Source organism: Phacochoerus africanus, chromosome X (assembly GCF_016906955.1).
Source record: "Phacochoerus africanus isolate WHEZ1 chromosome X, ROS_Pafr_v1, whole genome shotgun sequence".
Classification (NCBI taxonomy): Eukaryota; Metazoa; Chordata; class Mammalia; order Artiodactyla; family Suidae; genus Phacochoerus; species Phacochoerus africanus.
Genome location: NC_062560.1, coordinates 2190894 through 2209498, shown reverse-complemented (window position 1 = coordinate 2209498; position 18605 = coordinate 2190894). Strand labels below are relative to the sequence as shown.

At 47.5% G+C, this 18605-nt stretch overlaps 1 protein-coding gene across 2 annotated transcripts in view; it reads right to left on the bottom strand.

Moving 5' to 3' along the window:
- Positions 1 to 9988, bottom strand: part of LOC125118791 (arylsulfatase F-like) — a 36012-nt gene extending 26024 nt beyond the window's left edge. Inside the window, exons 1-5 of one of the 2 annotated variants that reach the window (XM_047765624.1) lie at positions 9680 to 9988; positions 8161 to 8219; positions 6391 to 6540; positions 3580 to 3701; positions 1548 to 1670 (exon numbers count right to left, since the gene is read on the bottom strand). In XM_047765624.1, coding sequence (XP_047621580.1) covers positions 1548 to 1670; positions 3580 to 3701; positions 6391 to 6540; positions 8161 to 8171 — 406 coding nt within the window. In that variant the 5' untranslated portion in view covers positions 8172 to 8219; positions 9680 to 9988. Of the gene's footprint in view, positions 1 to 1547; positions 1671 to 3579; positions 3702 to 6390; positions 6541 to 8160; positions 8220 to 8773; positions 8853 to 9679 lie in introns of those variants that run through there. The other variant, XM_047765625.1, reaches the window with a different exon arrangement.
- Between the last annotated feature and the right edge of the window lie 8617 nt (positions 9989 to 18605).

The following is an 18605-nucleotide window of genomic DNA, read 5'->3' as shown; positions in this document are numbered from 1 at the left end:
CGCTGAGATCAGGAACAAGACAAGGATGTCCACTCTTGCCACTACTCTTTAACATAGTTTGGGAAGTCCTAGCCACAGCAATCAGAGAAGTAAAAGAGATAAAAGGAATCCAAATTGGAAAGAAAGAAGTCAAACTATCCCTATTTGCAGATGACGTGATACCATACCTAGAGAATCCTAAAGACTCTACCAGAAAACTGTTAGAGCTCATCCACGAATTTGGCAAAGTCGCAGGAGACAAAATCAATACACGGAAATTGACAGCATTTCTATACACTAACAATGAAAGAGCAGAAAGAGAAATTAGGGAAGCAATCCCGTTTACCATCGCATCCAAAAGAATAAAATACCTAGGAGTAAACCTACCTAAAGAGACAAAAGACCTGTACTCTGAAAACCATAAGCCACTGATGAAAGAAATCAAAGAGGACACAAATAGATGGAAAGATATACCATGCTCATGGATTGGAAGAGTCCATATTATCCAAATGACTATACTACCTAAGGCAATCTACTGATTCAATGCAATCCCTATCCAATTACCAAGGACATTTTTCACAGAACTCAAACAAAATAGTTTAAAGTTTGTTTGGAAGCACTTTCGGGGGTGGGGGGATATGCTTGCGTTATGGGATGGAAATCCTGTGAAATCAGATTGTTATGATCATTACACAACTACAGATGTGATAATTTCATCTGAGTAATAAAAAAAAAGGAAAAAAAAGTCAACAATGCATAAAGCCAGTTGTGTGAATGCCATGGCATTTTTTTTTTTTTTTTGTAGAGCCATACCTGTGGCACATAGAGGTTCCCAGGAGAGGGGTTGAGCTAGAGCTGCAGCTGCCAGCCTACACCACAGACACAGCAACTTGGGATCTGAGCTGTGTCTGCAACCTACACCACAGCTCATGGCAACACTGGCTCCTTAACCCACTGAGCAGGGCCAGGGATGGAATCCTCGTCCTCGTGAATACTAGGCAGGTTCCTACCACCGAGCTACAATGGGAATGCCTACATTTCTCACATGATACGTGGCTGTTGAGATGAAGGCTTTCAGAGTCTGCAGAGGATTATGGAGAAAGACCATCCCAGGACAGAGGAGTCTTTGCAAAGATGAGATGCATGGGGTGATACAGAAGCACGAAGCTTGGGGACATCTGGCAAAGCTGGGGGTGGGGGTCAGGTGGGAAAGGGGTCTTGAGCCATGCCTGAGCTATGTCTGAAATGAACACGGTCCTTTTGGGAGAAATGCATGGGAGGGGGCCTGGTGGGTCTCCAGTGACCAACATGCCATGGTGAGAACACATCGTTCCGGAAAGCCAGGGACAGGCGTTAGCCGGTGCAAGACCACAGGAGGTGTATACAGCTTAATCTTGCACCACAAAGACACACAGAGACCAAAATGGCAGATGGCCCAGGCCTGGGTAGGAAGAAGGGTCTTCTCTGCCATAGCCAAGATGCAACCTTATTTTTAAAGAAAGATCTCAGGGAACCAGGACGTCCAGGCAGGAGCACGTCTCCGGGTCCACCCTGCAATGGCATCTTACCTATGATTGCTGTGCGATAGCCCTGCTTCTTGAGTAAGTCTGCGAAGGTGGTTTCATTCAGAGGGAGTCCGGCTGGGACTCCAAGAGATGTGATGACACGGGAAGTTCTATTAGAAGCCATTCCTAAAAGGGAGGTGGGGGAAAAATCATACAGCTAGGATGAGTCAGCGGAAGCGTGGGAGAGCTATGGAGCTTTCTGGAAGGCAGACATGTGCTATCTGATGCTGCTAAGCAGGATATTATAAATCTCACTGGGCATAAAAGCTTCCAGGAGACCGTTAGGCATTGAAGGGACAGCTTCAATGGTTAACTGAAGAAGAGATTGACAATAGCGCCTGTGAATCAGATGCTCTGTGCCCTCTTAAATCACCCATCCATCACCTGTGCCCATCAGCCACAACCATCCTGCTCCCCTTTCAAAGCACAGGCAGACCCGGTTTTATTGCACTCCACAGATTCTTTTTCTTTTTCATTTTTGTCCAGTTGGAGATTTGGGGCAACCCTGCAGCGAGCAAATTTATCGGCACCATTTTTTCCCAACAGCCTTTGCTCCCCTCGTAATTCAGCATCCCCCTTTGAGAGTGCTCAGAGGATTTCAACCTTCTTATTATGACCACAGGTACGTTGCTACCTGTGATGGGAAACATTATGATGTTACTACTGAGACTGGCCAGTAGTAACATCATGTTGGAAAGTCCCCAAGGGCACATGCACACGTGTAGCTCAGTCAGGTTTTTCTAACCTCAAGATGACTCTCTTATTCGGAGAGTCCGGTGATGGGGTACTGGCTTGGCTTGGAAGGTGAGCATTTCTTAGCCATAAAGTATTTTTGTGTTGCTATGTAGGGCTGAACCTATGGCATGTGGAAGTTCCCGGGATAGGGGTTGAATCGGAGCTGCAGCTGCAGGTCTACACCACAGCAACACTGGATCTGAGCTGCATCTGTGACCTACACCACAGCTTGAGGCATCACGGCATCCTTAACCCACTGAAGGAGGCCAGGAATTGAACCCTCGTCCTCCCAGACACTATGTTGGGTTCTCAACCCACAGAGCCACAAGAGGACTCCATAAAGCCTTTTTTCATGAAGGTCTGTACATGATTTTTCTTTCTTTCTTTTTTTTTGTCTTTTTGCCTTTTTGGGGCCACTCCTGCAGCATATGGAGGTTCCCAGGCTAGGGGTCGAATCGGAGCTGTAGCCACTGGCCTACGCCAGAGCCACAGCAACACGGGATCCAAGCCGCATCTGTGACCCACACCACAGCTCACGGCAATGCCGGATCCTTAACCCACTGAGCAAGGCCAGGGATCGAACCCGCAACCTCATGGTTCCCAGTCAGGTTCGTTAACCACTGCACCACGATGGGAACTCCTGTACATGTCTGGACACATAATGCCCTCACTCCCTTAGTAGACTACTGCATAGTGGAAACCTCACGTTTATAGGCACTGGGAAGCCAAAACATTCGTGTCATCACCTTGCTGAGATATTTGCTTGGCAGAGGGGGTCTGGAACCGAGCCCACCATCCCTCTGGGGTCTGCCATATAACCCAGCCAATCCCCCTCCTAGGTCTGTATCCACATCATGGAAACGAGGTGTCTACAGAAACACTTGAAGAGGCAAATTCACCTCGGTGCTATGCCTAACAGCCAAGCAGCAGGACAAAACTGCACCGGTTGTGGGTTGATGAATGGATAAACAAAACGACAGTTCCATCCACACAATGGCTACACTGTTGCCACAGAAGTGTAACACATCCTGACTCATTCTTCCTCACCCTAGCCTGGATCCAGGCAGACACCTTCAGTTCATTATTCCCATCCAGGGCAGCTTCCCTTTTATTGTCCTGGGAGAAAGCCAAGCCAGTACCCCGTCACCGGACTCTCCGAATAAGAGAGTCATCTTGAGGTTAGAAAAACCTGACTGAGCTACACGTGTGCGTGTGCCCTTGGGGACTTTCCAACATGATCCAGCCATACCTCTGTTTCCCCACATGCTGATGGGACTGCAGGCTTCCCCGGGTGACGCACCTGATCGGATGGGGTATCTTCCCGTCAGGAAAGCAGATCGGCTGGGCGTGCACATGGAAGCTGCTGAGATATGCTGAGTCAGCTGCACACCTTCCCTGGCCAAGCGGTCCACGTGAGGGGTCCTGGGAGGAGGGAGTCAGGAAGATAGATGGGAGAACAGGTGATGGAGAGGAGAGAGACAGAGAGACACAGAGAGAGAGAAAGAGAGAGGAGAGAGAGAAAGAGAGAGGAGAGAGAGAAAGAGAGAGGAGAGAGAGACAGAGGAGAGAGAGAGAGAAATAGAGAGAGAGACAGAGGAGAGAGAGAAATAGCGAGAGAGACAGAGAGAGAGAGAAACACAGAGAGAGAGAGACAGGAGAGCAAGAAACAGAGAGAGAGAAACAGAGAGGGGAGAGAGAAAGAGAGAGTGAGAGAGAGACAGAGAGAGAGAGAGAATGAGCAGAGAAATCTGAAAGTAACCAACTTGTCTGTTCACCGCAACTCTCTGAACTCAGAAGGGAAAAAAAAAAGCAGTAACCTGCCCACAATGCTCCTTTTCCTTTTCTTCCTTCCCGCCCCCACCCCCCACGAGGGTGAAAATACCTACGTTTAGGCAGCTGTTGTTTTGGTAGGACGAGTGCAATTTCCTTTTGCACTATGGTATCTACTGAGGATTGTATTACCTTTTCAGAAAGGATACAGTACAGGAGTTCTAGGGGCTGAGTGGGTGAAGGATGGTGGGTTCAATCCCTGGCCTCACGCAGTGAGTTAAGGATCCAGCATTGCCACAAGCTGTGACATAGGTTGCAGATGCGGCTTGGATCCAGTGTTGCTGCAGCTGTGGCGGTGGCTGTGGCCGGCAGCTGCAGCTCGGATGCAACCCCAAGCCTGGGAACCTCCATGTGCCGCAGGTGTGGTCACAAAAAGAAAAAAAATGTGTGTGTGTGTATCTATACATGTATATATAAATTATATATGTATATATAAAGTATATATATAAGTACATATAAACTTTAAAAGTATTTATATGTGATATATTAAATATATATTTAACTACAGTTAATATAATTTTATATAACTGATTATAGTCAATGATAATTAATTATACAAATGATTGTGCATTTAATTATAAATAAATACATTATATATTTAATTTATAATTAATAATATTAGATCTACAATATTTAAGGGTCTCTGGTTAATTAAGGCTAATCGCTTACAGACCTTAGGTGACTTCAGACCTAAGTAGAAATTCAGGCCACACCCTCCACTAACTCTGCTTGAGGAGAAGGTGGAAAAACCCTGCTGGGGATGAACTGTATAGATGTCTGGGGGCTGCAGGGAAGCAAAGGGACACATGAGTGGGACAGACTGGTCGTCTGCTTGGGAGAACGTGAAATATAATGAGTCCTAGAAATCATGGGAGCCTCGGTGCCTCGGTTAAAGGATGCGCATAGCCACAGCTGTGTCACAGGTCAGCACAGAGGTGAGGGTTCCATCCCTGGCTGGGAACTTCCACATGCAGCAGGTGCAGCCAAAAAAGAAAGCAATAATTAATTTTGACATCTACTTTTTCAGGACAGCTCTTTTTTTTTTTTTTTAATCCAAATCAGAGATTTGTAGTGTGGGTACACCAGGAAAGATTTCTTCAAATGTATACAGTTCATAGGTCTAATCATGAAGTTCTTCTAAGCTTTCCCTACGCGTGGCTCATGCAGGAGGTTTCTATAATCCATCAGAAAACTCTGAGTTCCTGTTTGATGTTTTTCTTTCAGAATGCCCACTGTTCAATTACGACACCTCGTGAAACAGTCTGTTGGCTTCCCCCAATGAGGAAGCATTAAATGATGAGTTGTGAAACTATGCCTAATCTAGGACAAAATCACCCCTCCTTACAACAGTCTATATCAAAGAGGGCTTGCTACGTGCCAGGGGATGAGTTTAAGGGCTTTGCATGTATGAAATCACAGATAATGCCCTTTCCCTGAGTACTCAATCCCAAAGAAAAACAAGACATGTACACACCAAAAAAAAAAAAAAAAAAAAAGCAATACAAACCAGACCAAAAACAAAAAACACACAAAAAAAGGACATTGTGCCACAGCAGAAAAGGAATCCGACTGGTAACCATGTGGTTGCGGGTTTGATCCCTGGCCTCACTCAGTGGGTTAAGGATCCAGCGCTGCCATCAGCGGTGGTGTAAGGTCACAGATGCGGCTCGGATCTGGCTTTGCTGTGGCTGTGGCACAGGCTGGCAGCTACAGCTCCCATTCAACCCCTGGCCTGTGAATCTCTATATCCCGAGAGTGCAGCCTTAAAAAAAAAAAAAAGAAGAAGAAGAAAAAGAGAGAAAAATAAAGCACACAAAGGTCAAGTCACTTCCCCAAGCTGTCACAGCTAGTACGCACAGAACTAAGAATCCACCCCAAAAGTCCTGCAGTGAATATTTGCTTCTTTAACAACAAAAACAAATCAATTTCCTTTTGCCTGTAGAGGCAGTCAGACACCATATCAACTTCCAATGCTGAACGAGGGATGAAAAACATAGGATTCAGGGAGTTCCCATTGTGGCTCAGGGGTTTAAGACCTGGAGTCCATGAGGATGAGGGTTCAATCCCTCGCCTCGCTCCGTGGGTTAAGGATCCCCCATTGCTGCAAGCTGCGGCATAGGGCACAGATGCGGTTCAGGTGTTGCTGTGGCTGTGATGTAGACTGGCAGCTGCAGCTCTGATGCCACCCCTAGCCGGGGAACCTCCATATGCTGTGAGTGTGGCCCAAAAAAAAAATAAAATAAAACCAAAACACAAAACAGGATTCAGTAAGAAAGCATACCTCAGGGTATCGTTGCCATAGCAACCCAGGTCTCCAATGCCAAGGTCATCCACCATTACCAGGACAATATTGGGCTTCTCATCCTTTACCACTTGGGACCGGCAGGTGTCTAAATGGAAACACAGCCAAGACAGGCAGAACAAGAGGGTCCTGAAAAGCAAACACGGATGTTACAGGCAGGGGCTTGGGGGAGCCACATTCAACTCCAGTCTCCTGGAGAGCTCACAGGGCTCACTGGAGATGCTCACCCTCCCCAGGCACACACAGACGAGGCTCATGAATTTCTCTTGCCAAGTCCTGGCTGCCGCTGTTGAAGGGTACCAGCTGGGCCCGGAGAGAGGCTTTCCTGGGCTCACAACTCACATACACCGTCTGCCCTTCGAGGAGGGGAGTCTGAAAACGTTTACCCGGAGGCAAAGCGCTCCTCCAACAGGAGACGCGGAAACTCAGGAGGTTCGGTCCCTCCCTGGAAGAGGGAACATGTCCTTAGAACTTTCCCTTGATGACCCGCGTCTAAGCATCCCCCGTCACACCAGAACAGAGACACCTGTGCAAGGAGGAGCTTTGCTGAAAGGACCTTTGCTCGGAGAGAAGAGAAACAAGCAAGGAAAATAAAGATAAAGAGGAGTTCCCACCGAGATGCAGTGGGGTAGGACTCTTGACTGCAGCGGCTCGGGTGGCTGTGGAGGCACAGGTTTGATCCCCGGACCTGCGCAGTGGGTTAAAGGATCTGGCGCAACTGCGGCTGCAACTCTGCAACGTGGGGACCTTTCATATGTGGCGGGTGCAGCCATAAAAATTTAAAGAAGGGGAGGGGGGAGGAAGGAAAGAAGGAAGGGAGGGGGATTCCACAGAAGAAAGGAGCCGTGAAGAAGGGCCCAGGACCTGAATTCTGCAAAGGGGCCAGCCTGGAATCCAGACACCAATTTTTAGTCCACTTCCACCCCTTTGCTCCATCCCAATCGAAGTGTCACATTCTCAGCAAGGCAGTGAATTCGCTTCCCGCTGGATCCCGACCCCCCACCCCCCACCCCCGGGCATGGCTCTGCGACCCCTGAACACTCAGCTCCAGCGCCAGCTCGTGTTTGTATCTATTTCAAACCCCCTCTCGCATCTTTTCCCCCCAGAGGAAGGAAAGAAGGTGTCACAGGCCACCCCGCCCACACCCAGCTGCTCCTTTATCTGACCCCCAACCACAGGACCCACAGGAGATGGTGCCTCTCTCTGCGGAACCCGAACGCGAACCTTTTCCCCAGGGCTTTTCCGAATCACCGGAAGAGCAGAAACGCTTTCTATCTGCCCGGAGTTGGTGGCATGGCTGTTCCCATCTCCTGTTTTTACAATATTGCTACAAAAGATTAAGTGTGTTGGAAATGTGTCTGTTGGGCTCCACTGCCTCCATCGCTCATCTATTTTTTTTTTTTTTTTTGGTATAATTGAAATAGAGTCAATTTACTATGTTGTGTTAGTTTCCGGTGTACAGCGAAGTGATTTGGTGTTGTATGTGTGTATATATATATATATTTGTTTTTCTAGTCTTTTGCCTCGTAGTTTATTCTAAGACAGTGGATGCAATGCCCCGTGCTGTGCCGTAAACCTGTGTTGCTTCCTATGCTTTCTCAGAGACGCGCTGGAATCAGGCCGAGCGCAGAAGGAAAACATGCTGTCGAGGGCCTCTGTCTGGAATACACAAGTCACCGAGGGACCCCAAACTGTCCAGGACACTCAGCAGGCTCAGGACACTCAGCCCCTCAAGCCCGACTCCCTTACCTGAAATTCATCACGTCCGTCCAAGCCGCTTCCTGTTCTTTGGCTGAAGATCAAAGGTCCTGGATTTAAAAAAAAAAAAAAAAAAGGTGTTACGTGCAAGCTTATTAAATTAGGGTGCAGGAGTTGCCGCCGTGGCTCGGCACAAACGAATCTGACTGGTATCCATGCGCACGCAGAATCATCCCTGGCCTTGCTCCGTGGGTTGAGGATCCGGCGTTGCCGTGGGCAGTCGTGTAGGTGGGAGACGTGGCTTGGATCTGGCATTGCTGTGGCTGTGGTGTAGCCTGGCAGCTGCAGCTCTGATTCGACCCCTGGCCTGAGAACCTCCGTATGCTGCAGGGGCGGCCCTAAAAAGTCCAAATATATATATATATATTTTTTTTTTTTTAATTAAAAAAAAAAGTTAGCATCCATTGTGGATTTCTCTCTGGAATTGGGAGCGGCGCTCGGCTAACATTCTGAAACTGGATTTCCAAATCTCATGGCACGCACCCCGCATCCGGGACATGCTGGTTCTGTGAGCCTCTTTTTATAGAACTCCTGCTGTGCCAAATGCTAGGGTTACCTGGCTCCCTTTGGCTCCTGAGTAAATTTTCTGACTCCCAACACCTACCTTAAAACATGCCCAGGTGACATGTGAAGAGTCTCAGGAACTGCTGAACCTAAAGGTTGAAGCTCAGAAAGTCTACGGGGCAGATGCACATGGATCTCCTGAAATGAGAAGCTTACCTGACGGATCTACCTTTTTTTTTTTTTTCTGTATTAACCCCAATCCAAACCAGGATATGGCAGGATGTTAGGAGACCTAATCGTTGTATAAAATCGGGGGTAGGGGGTCAATGAGGACCAAGGAAAATTCATGGCAACCAAAGAAAAGAAAGTCGTGTCTTTCCTCGTACTGGCTATTAAGGGAATGTGTGCTTTAAAAAGATACGAGAACAGGAGTTCCCGTTGTGGCGCCGTGGTTAACAAATCCGACTAGGAACCATGAGGTTGTGGGTTCGGTCCCTGCCCTTGCTCAGTGGGTTAACGATCCAGCGTTGCCGTGAGCTGTGGTGTAGGTCGCAGACGCGGCTCGGATCCCGCGTTGCTGTGGCTCTGGCGTAGGCCGGTGGCTACAGCTCCGATTCGACCCCTAGCCTGGGAACCTCCATATGCCTCGGGAGCGGCCCAAGAAATAGCAACAACAACAACAACAAAAAAGACAAAAAGAGAAAAAATTAAAAAAAAAATTAAAAAGACACGAGAACAGCATGCTAATGGCCTCCCCAAAGCAAGTGACAGAGACCCCCCCCCCAAAAAAAAAGATAGGGTAAGAAAGAGAAAGGAAGGGGGGAACCTCAGTCAAACGCTGACGTGGAATCAAATTCTCCATCTGTGAGCTGATCCACTGAGGTCTAAAAATATAGCCACAGAAGTTTTCAAATCCCAAGGTCATCTACTCTGCCCATCCCCACGGGGGGGGGGGGAAGGAGAGGAACCCTAAGAAGGGATGTCCCTGCAGCCCTTTTGAACCCACCTGCCAGTAGTGCTGTCACCTGAGCTCTCAGATCTTGGCTCCTCGTCTGCCAGGGGTCCACCTGAGCTCTAGCCCTTCTGATTCCTCTCACTGACACGGAGCTTTGCGCCGCGTGGACCACCAGCTCATGCAGCGGGAGGAGGTACGGTGGCTCCCCTCTCTGCTCCGCCAGGTCCTTCACGTCGATATGCAAACGAGGTCACCTGCACCCCTCATTTGCATCTCGTGTTGACAAGTCCAGGGGGAAAAAATGAATTCAGCATAATACCTGCTGCCATCCTTGTCAGAACTGAGTGTTCTGAGCCGTGACTCTCACCACAGTGATTCATTCTGGTGAAATGAAGCCTGGCTTTCCCAAGGAGGAACGTGTTTTCCCAGTGTGAGGAGCTGGTTGGATTCTGCTTCTTGGATGCTGGTCTCCAGCGTGGCCTTAGGGTGGTCTGGGTGCCTCGAGAAGGAGAGAAGGATACAGCGTCTGCCCTGGGGATCCTTTCTGAATCGTGTCCTACAAGACAGGTCATAGGGAGGGACTGTGGCAAAGAGGCAGTATCCCGATTGGCAATGCCATGCCCCCGATAGTGGCTGTCGTGAAGTCAGAGAAGGAATACCCCATAACCCCTAACCCGGCATTATACAGGAGAGGTGGGTATGGAGGAACAAACACGCAGGGATTCCACGCCCAAGGAGAAGTTCATGAGCAGTCAGGCAAAGAAGTCAACGCGGTAGGCAAGTTGCGTCTGCCAATCATCTGCATCTGCTCCCCCTACATGGCCCTCTTTCACCAGAATACTGCTTTGCCAGATGACAGGTTGTATTAAAATTGTCTCTGTGTGGGACTTGTGGTTGCCAAGGAGGAGGGGGAGGGAGTGGGAGGGATGGGGAGTTGGGGGGTTCAGAGATGCAAACGGGGACTCTGAGAAGGGATCAGCCATGAGGTCCTGCTCTCCAGCACAGGGAACTCTATAATAAACCATAATTGGAAGGAATAGTTTAAAAAGACTGTATGTGTGTATATATCATGAGATCACTTTCCTGCACAGCAGAAACTAGCACGACAGCTGTAAAGCAACTGTGCTTTACAAGACACCTTCATAGCAACAGGGCTGCCACTAGAGAGTCTCAGACTGAGTGAAACAAGTCAGAGAAAGACACACACACCACATGGCATCAATTCTATGTGGCATCTAAAATATGGCACCAATGATCTTCTCTGCAGAACAGAAACAGACCCACAGCCACAGAGAACAGACTTGGGGTTGCCAAGGGGAGGGGGAGGGAGTGGGATGGACGGGGAGTTTGGGGTCCATAGATGCAAACTATGTCATTGAGAATGGGTCAGCAATGAGGTCCTGCTGTCCAGCATAGGGCACTCTATCCCGTCTCTTAGGTTAGACCAGGATGGAAGATAAAATGAGAAAAAGAATGTATATCTAGGTGGGACTAGATCCCTTTGCTATATAGCCGAAGTTGACCGAACATTGCAAATCAACTAAAATTAAAAAAAAAAATTTTAAGAAAAGATTGGGACCCGTTCTCTGTCAGGAGAGCCTTAAACGGCAGAGTTTTCATCTGGCACAATACATCACAGAGGATAAAAATGTCTTAAATACCAAATCCTGCAGCAGCCCCCTGACAAGCATGTTTGAAATATCTCAGAGGTGTATTTTCTTTTCTTTTTTCTTTCTTTTTTTTTTTTTTACGAGATACAGATTTTATTGGCATCCTATTTTAAACATACAGGCTGTTTTTAAAAAATGATACAATCAGGGAAATAGGAACATATTTAATACTAAGGAATTCTTCTTAATTACTTAAAAGTACAAAAGGTATTGGTACTATGTTTTTAAAGTCATTGTTTAGGGATGTATACTGAAATATTTACGGATGAAATAATACATCCTATTTGCTTCAAAGGAATCAGAACAGGAGGCAGGATTAGAGATGAAATAAGGTTAACCATAATAAGGCAATAACGTTGAAATGATATGCAAACGAGGTCACCTGCATCCCTGATTTGCTTCTCGACAAGTCCAGGTTCATTTTACTAGCCCACTGCTTTGGAATGTTTGAAAATTTCCATAATAGAGTTTTTTTTAAAAAGCAAATCTTGGAGTTCCCGTCGTGGCTTAGTGGTTTTACAAGTCCGACTAGGAACCATGGGGTTGCAGGTTCGAGCCCTGGCCCTGCTCAGTGGGTTAAGGATCCGGCGTTGCCGTGAGCTGGGGTGTAGGTCACAGATGTGGCTTGGATCCCGCGTTGCTGTGGCTCTGGCATAGGCCGGCGGCTACAGCTGCAATTCCACCCCTAGCCTGAGAACCTCCATATGCCGCGGGAGCAGCCCAAGAAATGACAAAAAGACCAAAAAAAAAATGCAAACCTCAAAAAAAGAAAATGTACGTATTTGAAATATGGCCACGGAAATGAATTTCACATACTCCTCTTTTATTGAAGCCCAGTTCAATTCCTATCAGAGGCATACGTTCGTTCCATGCTTCTTTTTCTTCCACCTGCTAAGCTTCTGACTGTCCCGCCCGTGGGTTTTTTTGCTTGTTTTGTGGGTGAAGTTTTCCCTCTGGGGTTTCCCCAGGACACTTCCTTCCACCCCAGAAAATTTTCTCGCTCCTGTGCATTTGCACGTCGCTGAGGACTTGCTGGGTCCTGTCTTAAGTCCTTTGTTTCAACAGGACTTGGGGCTCTTCGCATGTTCTGCACACCCTGAGCCTGCCAGCTGCCGCTTTCGGTTACAAACGCTGGCAGCGTGGCCAGGCTGGTCCAGTTTCAAAGTCTGATTCACGCTCTCCAACGGAGGGTGTTGACCGAATGCCATTACGGTGTCGGACAGCGGTTGTGCTTTCCTTCTTCATGGAAGAAAGATCGGCAGATGAGACCAAAGAGATGATGAAAAAGGAGCAAGCCTTTCGCCCAAAGGGAGGCAACGGTTCCTTTTTTTTCCCCCCACTGAAACGGAGTTGATTTATAATATTGTATGCATTGCACGGGGACAGCGAAGTCCTGCAATTACTCCTGTAAATGTGTTCTTGGCCTTTCTTTTCCATCAGAGGTCAGGACAAGATACTGGCTGTAGTTCCATGTGCTAGACAGCAAATCCTTGTTGCTGATCTATTTTCTATAGACGGGTTAATCCCAAGCTCTGAAGACTCCTAAATTATTCCTCCCTCCCCTTTCCCCTTTGGTAACCATGAGCTGGTTTTCTGTGTCTGTGAGTCTGTTTCTATTTTGTCACGACATTCATTTGTAGTATTTTTAGATGCCATATAAAGACGTGACATCATATGGTATATTTGCCTTCCTGGGGGTGAGATTTCTTGACTTGTATCATCAGAAACAAAATCCTCATGGATCCTGATTAGAAGTGCCATGTCGACAACTCCGGTGGTCGTGGGGACCTGATTTTCACTCAAACAGTTCCAAATTGGCACTAGGACACGATCCCCGAAGGAGAAGGGCAAGTGATATCACTATACACCTGCAGTGTGGCTTTCTGGGTTCTTTTTTCGTTTTTTCAGGGCCACACCTGCGGCCTATGGAGGTTCCCAGGCTAGGAGTCAGATTGGAGCTGTAGCCGGTGGCCTACACCACAGCCACAGCAACACCAGATCTGAGCTGCATCTGTAATCTACACCACAGCTCACGCCAATACCGGATCCTTAACCCACGGAGCAAGGTCAGGGATGGAACTCGAATCTTCGTGGATGTTAGTTCGGGTCTTAACCCACTGAGACACAATGGGAGCTCTGCTGTGTGGTTTTTTTTATAGGATACTGAGTCCATGCTAGCTAGGGGGAGCCTGAGCACAATCGGGTCTCCCAAGGAAAGTGATACTGAAGTTCCCTTCGTGGCTCAGCGGAAATGAATCCATGAGGATTCGGGTTTGATCCCTGGCCTCGCTCAGTGGGTTAAGGACACAGTGTTACCATGAGCTCGTTGGGTTCCACTGTTGCTGTGGCTGTGGTACAGGCTGGTAGCTGCAGCTCTGATTCCACCCTTAGCCTGGGAACCTCCATATGCTGCAGGTACAGGCCTAAACAGAAAAATAAATAAGTAAATTGATTGATAGGGGGTTCTGCCTTATAAAGCTTGCATTTCTTTGAACGTGTGGATTCTGCACATTCGGGAATGGAGGGGGCATCTCTCACAGGAGTCAGCGTCAGATTATAACAGGTGGGCTGCCTCTCGTGGGTTGCTGTCCTCAGGTCCTTAACCTCCCGCTGCCCCAGAATTCAGGAGCCTGGCAGATGCAATCACGGTTTTGCGGTTCTGTATGTATGCAGACACGAAGCAAAGCAGCTCTCACCAAAGCAGCTCGGAGGGATTGTCCCAGCCACATTCCTCAAGGATCTCAGATGCTCCCGGCGAGGTTGTCCTTACCTGCATGCTTCATGTGATGAGATGCTGCGGGCTCCATAACTCATCCTAAGTGACACGGGTTGGCCCGCTGTGCCTGGAGACAAAGGGAGCAAATGACAGGTGATGAATTGCTCAGGTGAGCAACATCCAAGAACTCGCACTCCCTTTCTTTTTTTTTTTTTGTCTTTTGTCTTTTTGTTGTTGTTGTTGTTGCTATTTCTTGGGCCGCTCCCGTGGTGGCATATAGAGGTTCCCAGGCTAGGGGTCGAATCGGAGCTGTAGCCACCGGCCTACGCCAGAGCCACAGCAACGGGAGATCCAAGCCTCGTTTGCAACCTACACCACAGCTCACGGCAACGCCGGATCGTCAACCCACTGAGCAAGGGCAGGGACCGAACCCGCAACCTCATGGTTCCTAGTCGGATTCGTTAACCACTGCGCCACGACGGGAACTCCCTTTTATTTTTTTTATTTTTTTTATTTTTTATTTTTTTGTCTTTTGTCTTTTGTTGTTGTTGTTGCGCACTCCCTTTCTGATGTGGAATGTAGCTTGTGCCTAACCCTTCTTGCCTCTCAGATATCAAAATTGTCCTTGAATGCTCTCCAGTCTCAGACACGCCTCAGCATCGATCGCTTTGCAAAGAACTGCATGCTGCAAAGTTCGCTAGGAAAAGCACCCAAAAGTGCACTCAACCTGCAGACCTGCCCCTCCCTCAAAGCAACACGCTGTCCCTTCAGACCATTTTTTGTAGACTGCCCATGATACGGGGGACTCCAGGGGTGGACCCCCCAGCTCCAGAGCTGAGGCAGGATCCCAGAGAGTCCTAAAACCCAGACTAGGAGAGAGGTATGGAAATGAAGAAGTGCCAGCAAAGAGCACCAAGGAAAATGGCACACATCCAGGGTGGAAAGGAGGGCATGCTTGGGAACTCTGCAGAAAAAATTCCACCAGGGCCTGAACAGGTGGAATCTCTGAAAAGGGAATTCTTGCACTATGATCCAGGTAAGTCTGGGGTCCAAGGGGGAGGAAGACTGGTCATAGAGGGCAGTGTTCTCTCAGGGCGGGGGGCGGGGAGCCAGGATCATAAACTACAGGCATCCCATGGAAGCTGGGTTTTCGCTCGCAGGCAAGGAGCACTAGGCTATGATTTAGGCCCAGAACAGACATGCCCAGGCTTCTGTTTTGGAGCAAATCCATCTGGGGCACAGCCAGCATGGCGCGGGAAGTCTCTGCAAAGCCAAGTGAGCCTGATGGCCAATTGAGAGATGAGTGAGTCCAGACAGAGGAGGAGGAGGATTCCAGACAAAGGGGCTGCCCTCTCTGCTCACTCACTCAATGCACGCACCAGGCAGGGGCCAGGGGGAGGGGGACGTGGTGGCAGGAACAGGAATAAATCAGGCTTGAGGAAGAAGGTGGAATAGAAGGACTCGAGCTTGGGAGTTCCCATCATGGCTCAGTGGTTAACAAATCCAACTAGGAGCCATGAGGGTGCGAGGTTCAATCCCTGGCATCGCTCAGTGGGTTAAGGATCCGGCACTGCTATGAGCTGTGGTGTAGGTCACAGATACGCCTCGGATCTGGCATTGCTGTGGCTCTGATATAGGCTGGCAGCTACAGCTCTGATTAGACCCCTAGCCTGGGAACCTCCATATACCATGAGTGCAGCCCTAGAAAGCCAAAAAAAAAAAAAAAAAAGGACTGGAGCTCAACTTCTCTCCTAAAAACAACAAAATTTACAAACAAATGATGAGCAATCTTCAACCGAATGTACCGGAAACTTTCAAAAGATGTCCTACTCCTGAAGACAAAGAGGAGGACCCATCAAGAGGCAGGAGGGGTGATTTCACAATATAAACAACCCCATACTTCCCGGGTAGGAAGCCCCACAGACTGGAAAGTAACTGCTTCACAGAGACTCACCTACAGGAGTGAGAGTTCGGAGCCCCACATCAAACTCTCACATGCGGGGATCTGACACTGGGAGAAAGAGCCCCTGGAGCATCTGGCCTTGAAGGCCAGTGGGGCTTGTGCCCAGGAGCTCCACAGGACTGGGGGAAATGGAGACCCCAGTCTTAAAAGGCGCACACAGACTTTTACGAGCACTGGGTCCAAGGGCAAAGCAAAGTCTCCACAGGAATCTGGGTCAAACCTGATTGAAGTTCTTGGAGGACCTCCTGGGCAAACAGGGGTAAACGTGGTTTGTTGTGAGGGAAGGACATTGGAAGCAAAGCTCTCGGGAGTATCCAGCAGCCGTGCCGTTCTCTGGAGGTGGCCATTTTGGGAAAATCAGGCCCCACCCATCAGCACTGAGCAGCTGCAGGCCAAACAACAATCCAGGTGGGATTACAGCCCCACCCATCAGGAAACAGGCTGCCTAAAGACTGCCCCCGCCCAAGCACACAGCCACCTCTAATCTTACCCAGAGACAAAGCCCCACCCACCAGAGGGATTAGAATGGGCTCCACTTAGCAGGGGGCAGGCATCAGCCCCTCCCATTAGGAAGCCTACAGCAAGCCCCCCATACTAACTTCAGCCACAAGGGGGGAAGATATGAGAAGTAAGAGAGGCTACAGCCCTATTATCTGTAAAAAGGTCACAACACCAAAAACCTATAAAAATGAAAAGACAGAGAACTGTAACTCAGATGAGGGAGAAAGGAAAACCCCCAGAAAATCAGCTAAGTGATCAGCAGATTCTCAGCCTCCAGGAAAAAGACTTTAGACAGTTGATGCTGAAGATGATACAAGATATTGGAAATAAACTGGAGGAAAAGATGGATAACTTACAGGAAACTCTGAGCAACGAGATACAAGATATAAAACTTAAACAAGAAGAGATGCAAACTACAATCACGGAAATAGAAAATTCACTAGAAGCAGCCAACATCAGAATACAGGAGGCAGAAGAATGAATAAGCAAGGTGGAGGACAGATTGGTAGAAATTACAGATGCGGAACAGAAAAGAGAAAAAAGCTTGCAAACAAATGAAAAGAGTCTCAGAGAACTCTGGGACAACAGGAAACGCACCAACATCTGTATTACAGGGGCGCCAGAAGGAGAAGAGAGAGAGAAGGAGACAGAAAAAATATTCCAAGAGGTAATAGCCCGAAACATCCCCAACATGGGAAAGGAACCACTCCCTCAACTCCAGGAAGCACAACGAGTACCATATAAAATAAATCCAAGGAGGAACACCCCGAGACACATAGTAATCAAACTGATCAAAATTAAAGACAAAGAGAAAATACTGAAAGCAGCTAAGGAAAAGAAACAAGTAACATACAAGGGAACCCCAATAAGGTTATCAGCAGATTTTTCAGCAGAACCTCTGCAGGCCAGAAGGGAGTGGCATGATACACTAAACGTGATGAAGGGAAAAAACCTACAACCAAGATTACTCCACCCAGCAAGGCTCTCATTCAGATTTGAAGGAGAAATCAAAGCCTTCCCAGATAAGCAAAAGCTAAGAGAATTCAGCACCACTAAACCAAGCTTTACCACAAATACTAAAGGAGCTTCTCTAGGCAGAAAAGAAAAGGCCACAACAGAAAACAAAAATACCACAAATGACAAGGCTCACCAGGAAAGGCATATATACAGTAAAGATACAGAATTATTCACGTGCAATTATGCCACCAAAATCAGAAATTGTGAAAAGAGGTGGGTACAAATGTAGGACACTGGAGATGAACTTGCAATTAAGAGACCAATAACTTAAAACAATTTCAAATATATATAGACCCTTATATCAAAACTTCAGAATAACTGCAAACCAAAAATCTACAATGGATACACAAATTAAAAAAATCAATGCAAATACAATGCTAAAGATAGTCATCAAACCACAAGAGGAGAGAACAAGAGAAGAAGAGGAGAAAAAAGAGCAACAAAAACAAATCCAAAGCCATTAATACAATGGCAATAAGAACATACATATCAATAATTACCTTCAATGTCAATGGACTAAACGCCCCAACCAAAAGACATAGACTGGCTGAATGGATACAAAAACAAGACCCATATATATCCTGTCTTCAAGAGGCCCACTTCACTTCTAGGGACACATACAAATTGAAAGAGAGAGGATGGAAGAAAACATTCTAGGCAAACGGGAATCAAACAAAAGCTGGAGTAGCAATACGTGTAACAGACAAAATAGACTTTAAAATGAGGACTATTTTAAGGGACAAGGAAGGTCATTACATAATGATCAAAGGATCAATCCAAGAAGATGATGTAACAATTTTCAATATCTACGCACCCAACACAGGTTCACCACAATATATGAGGCAACTGCTAACAACCTTAAAAGGACAAATCGACAATAATACAATCATAGTGGGGGACTTTAACACCCCACTTACAGCAATGGACAGATCAACCAGACAGAAAATCAATAAGGAAACACAGGCCCTGAATGACGGATTAGACCAAATGGATTCAATATTTATTGGACATTCCATCCCAAAGCAGCAGAATACACATTCTTCTCAAGTGCACATGGAACATTCTCTAAGATGGATCACATCCTGGGCTACAAATCCAACCTCAGTAACT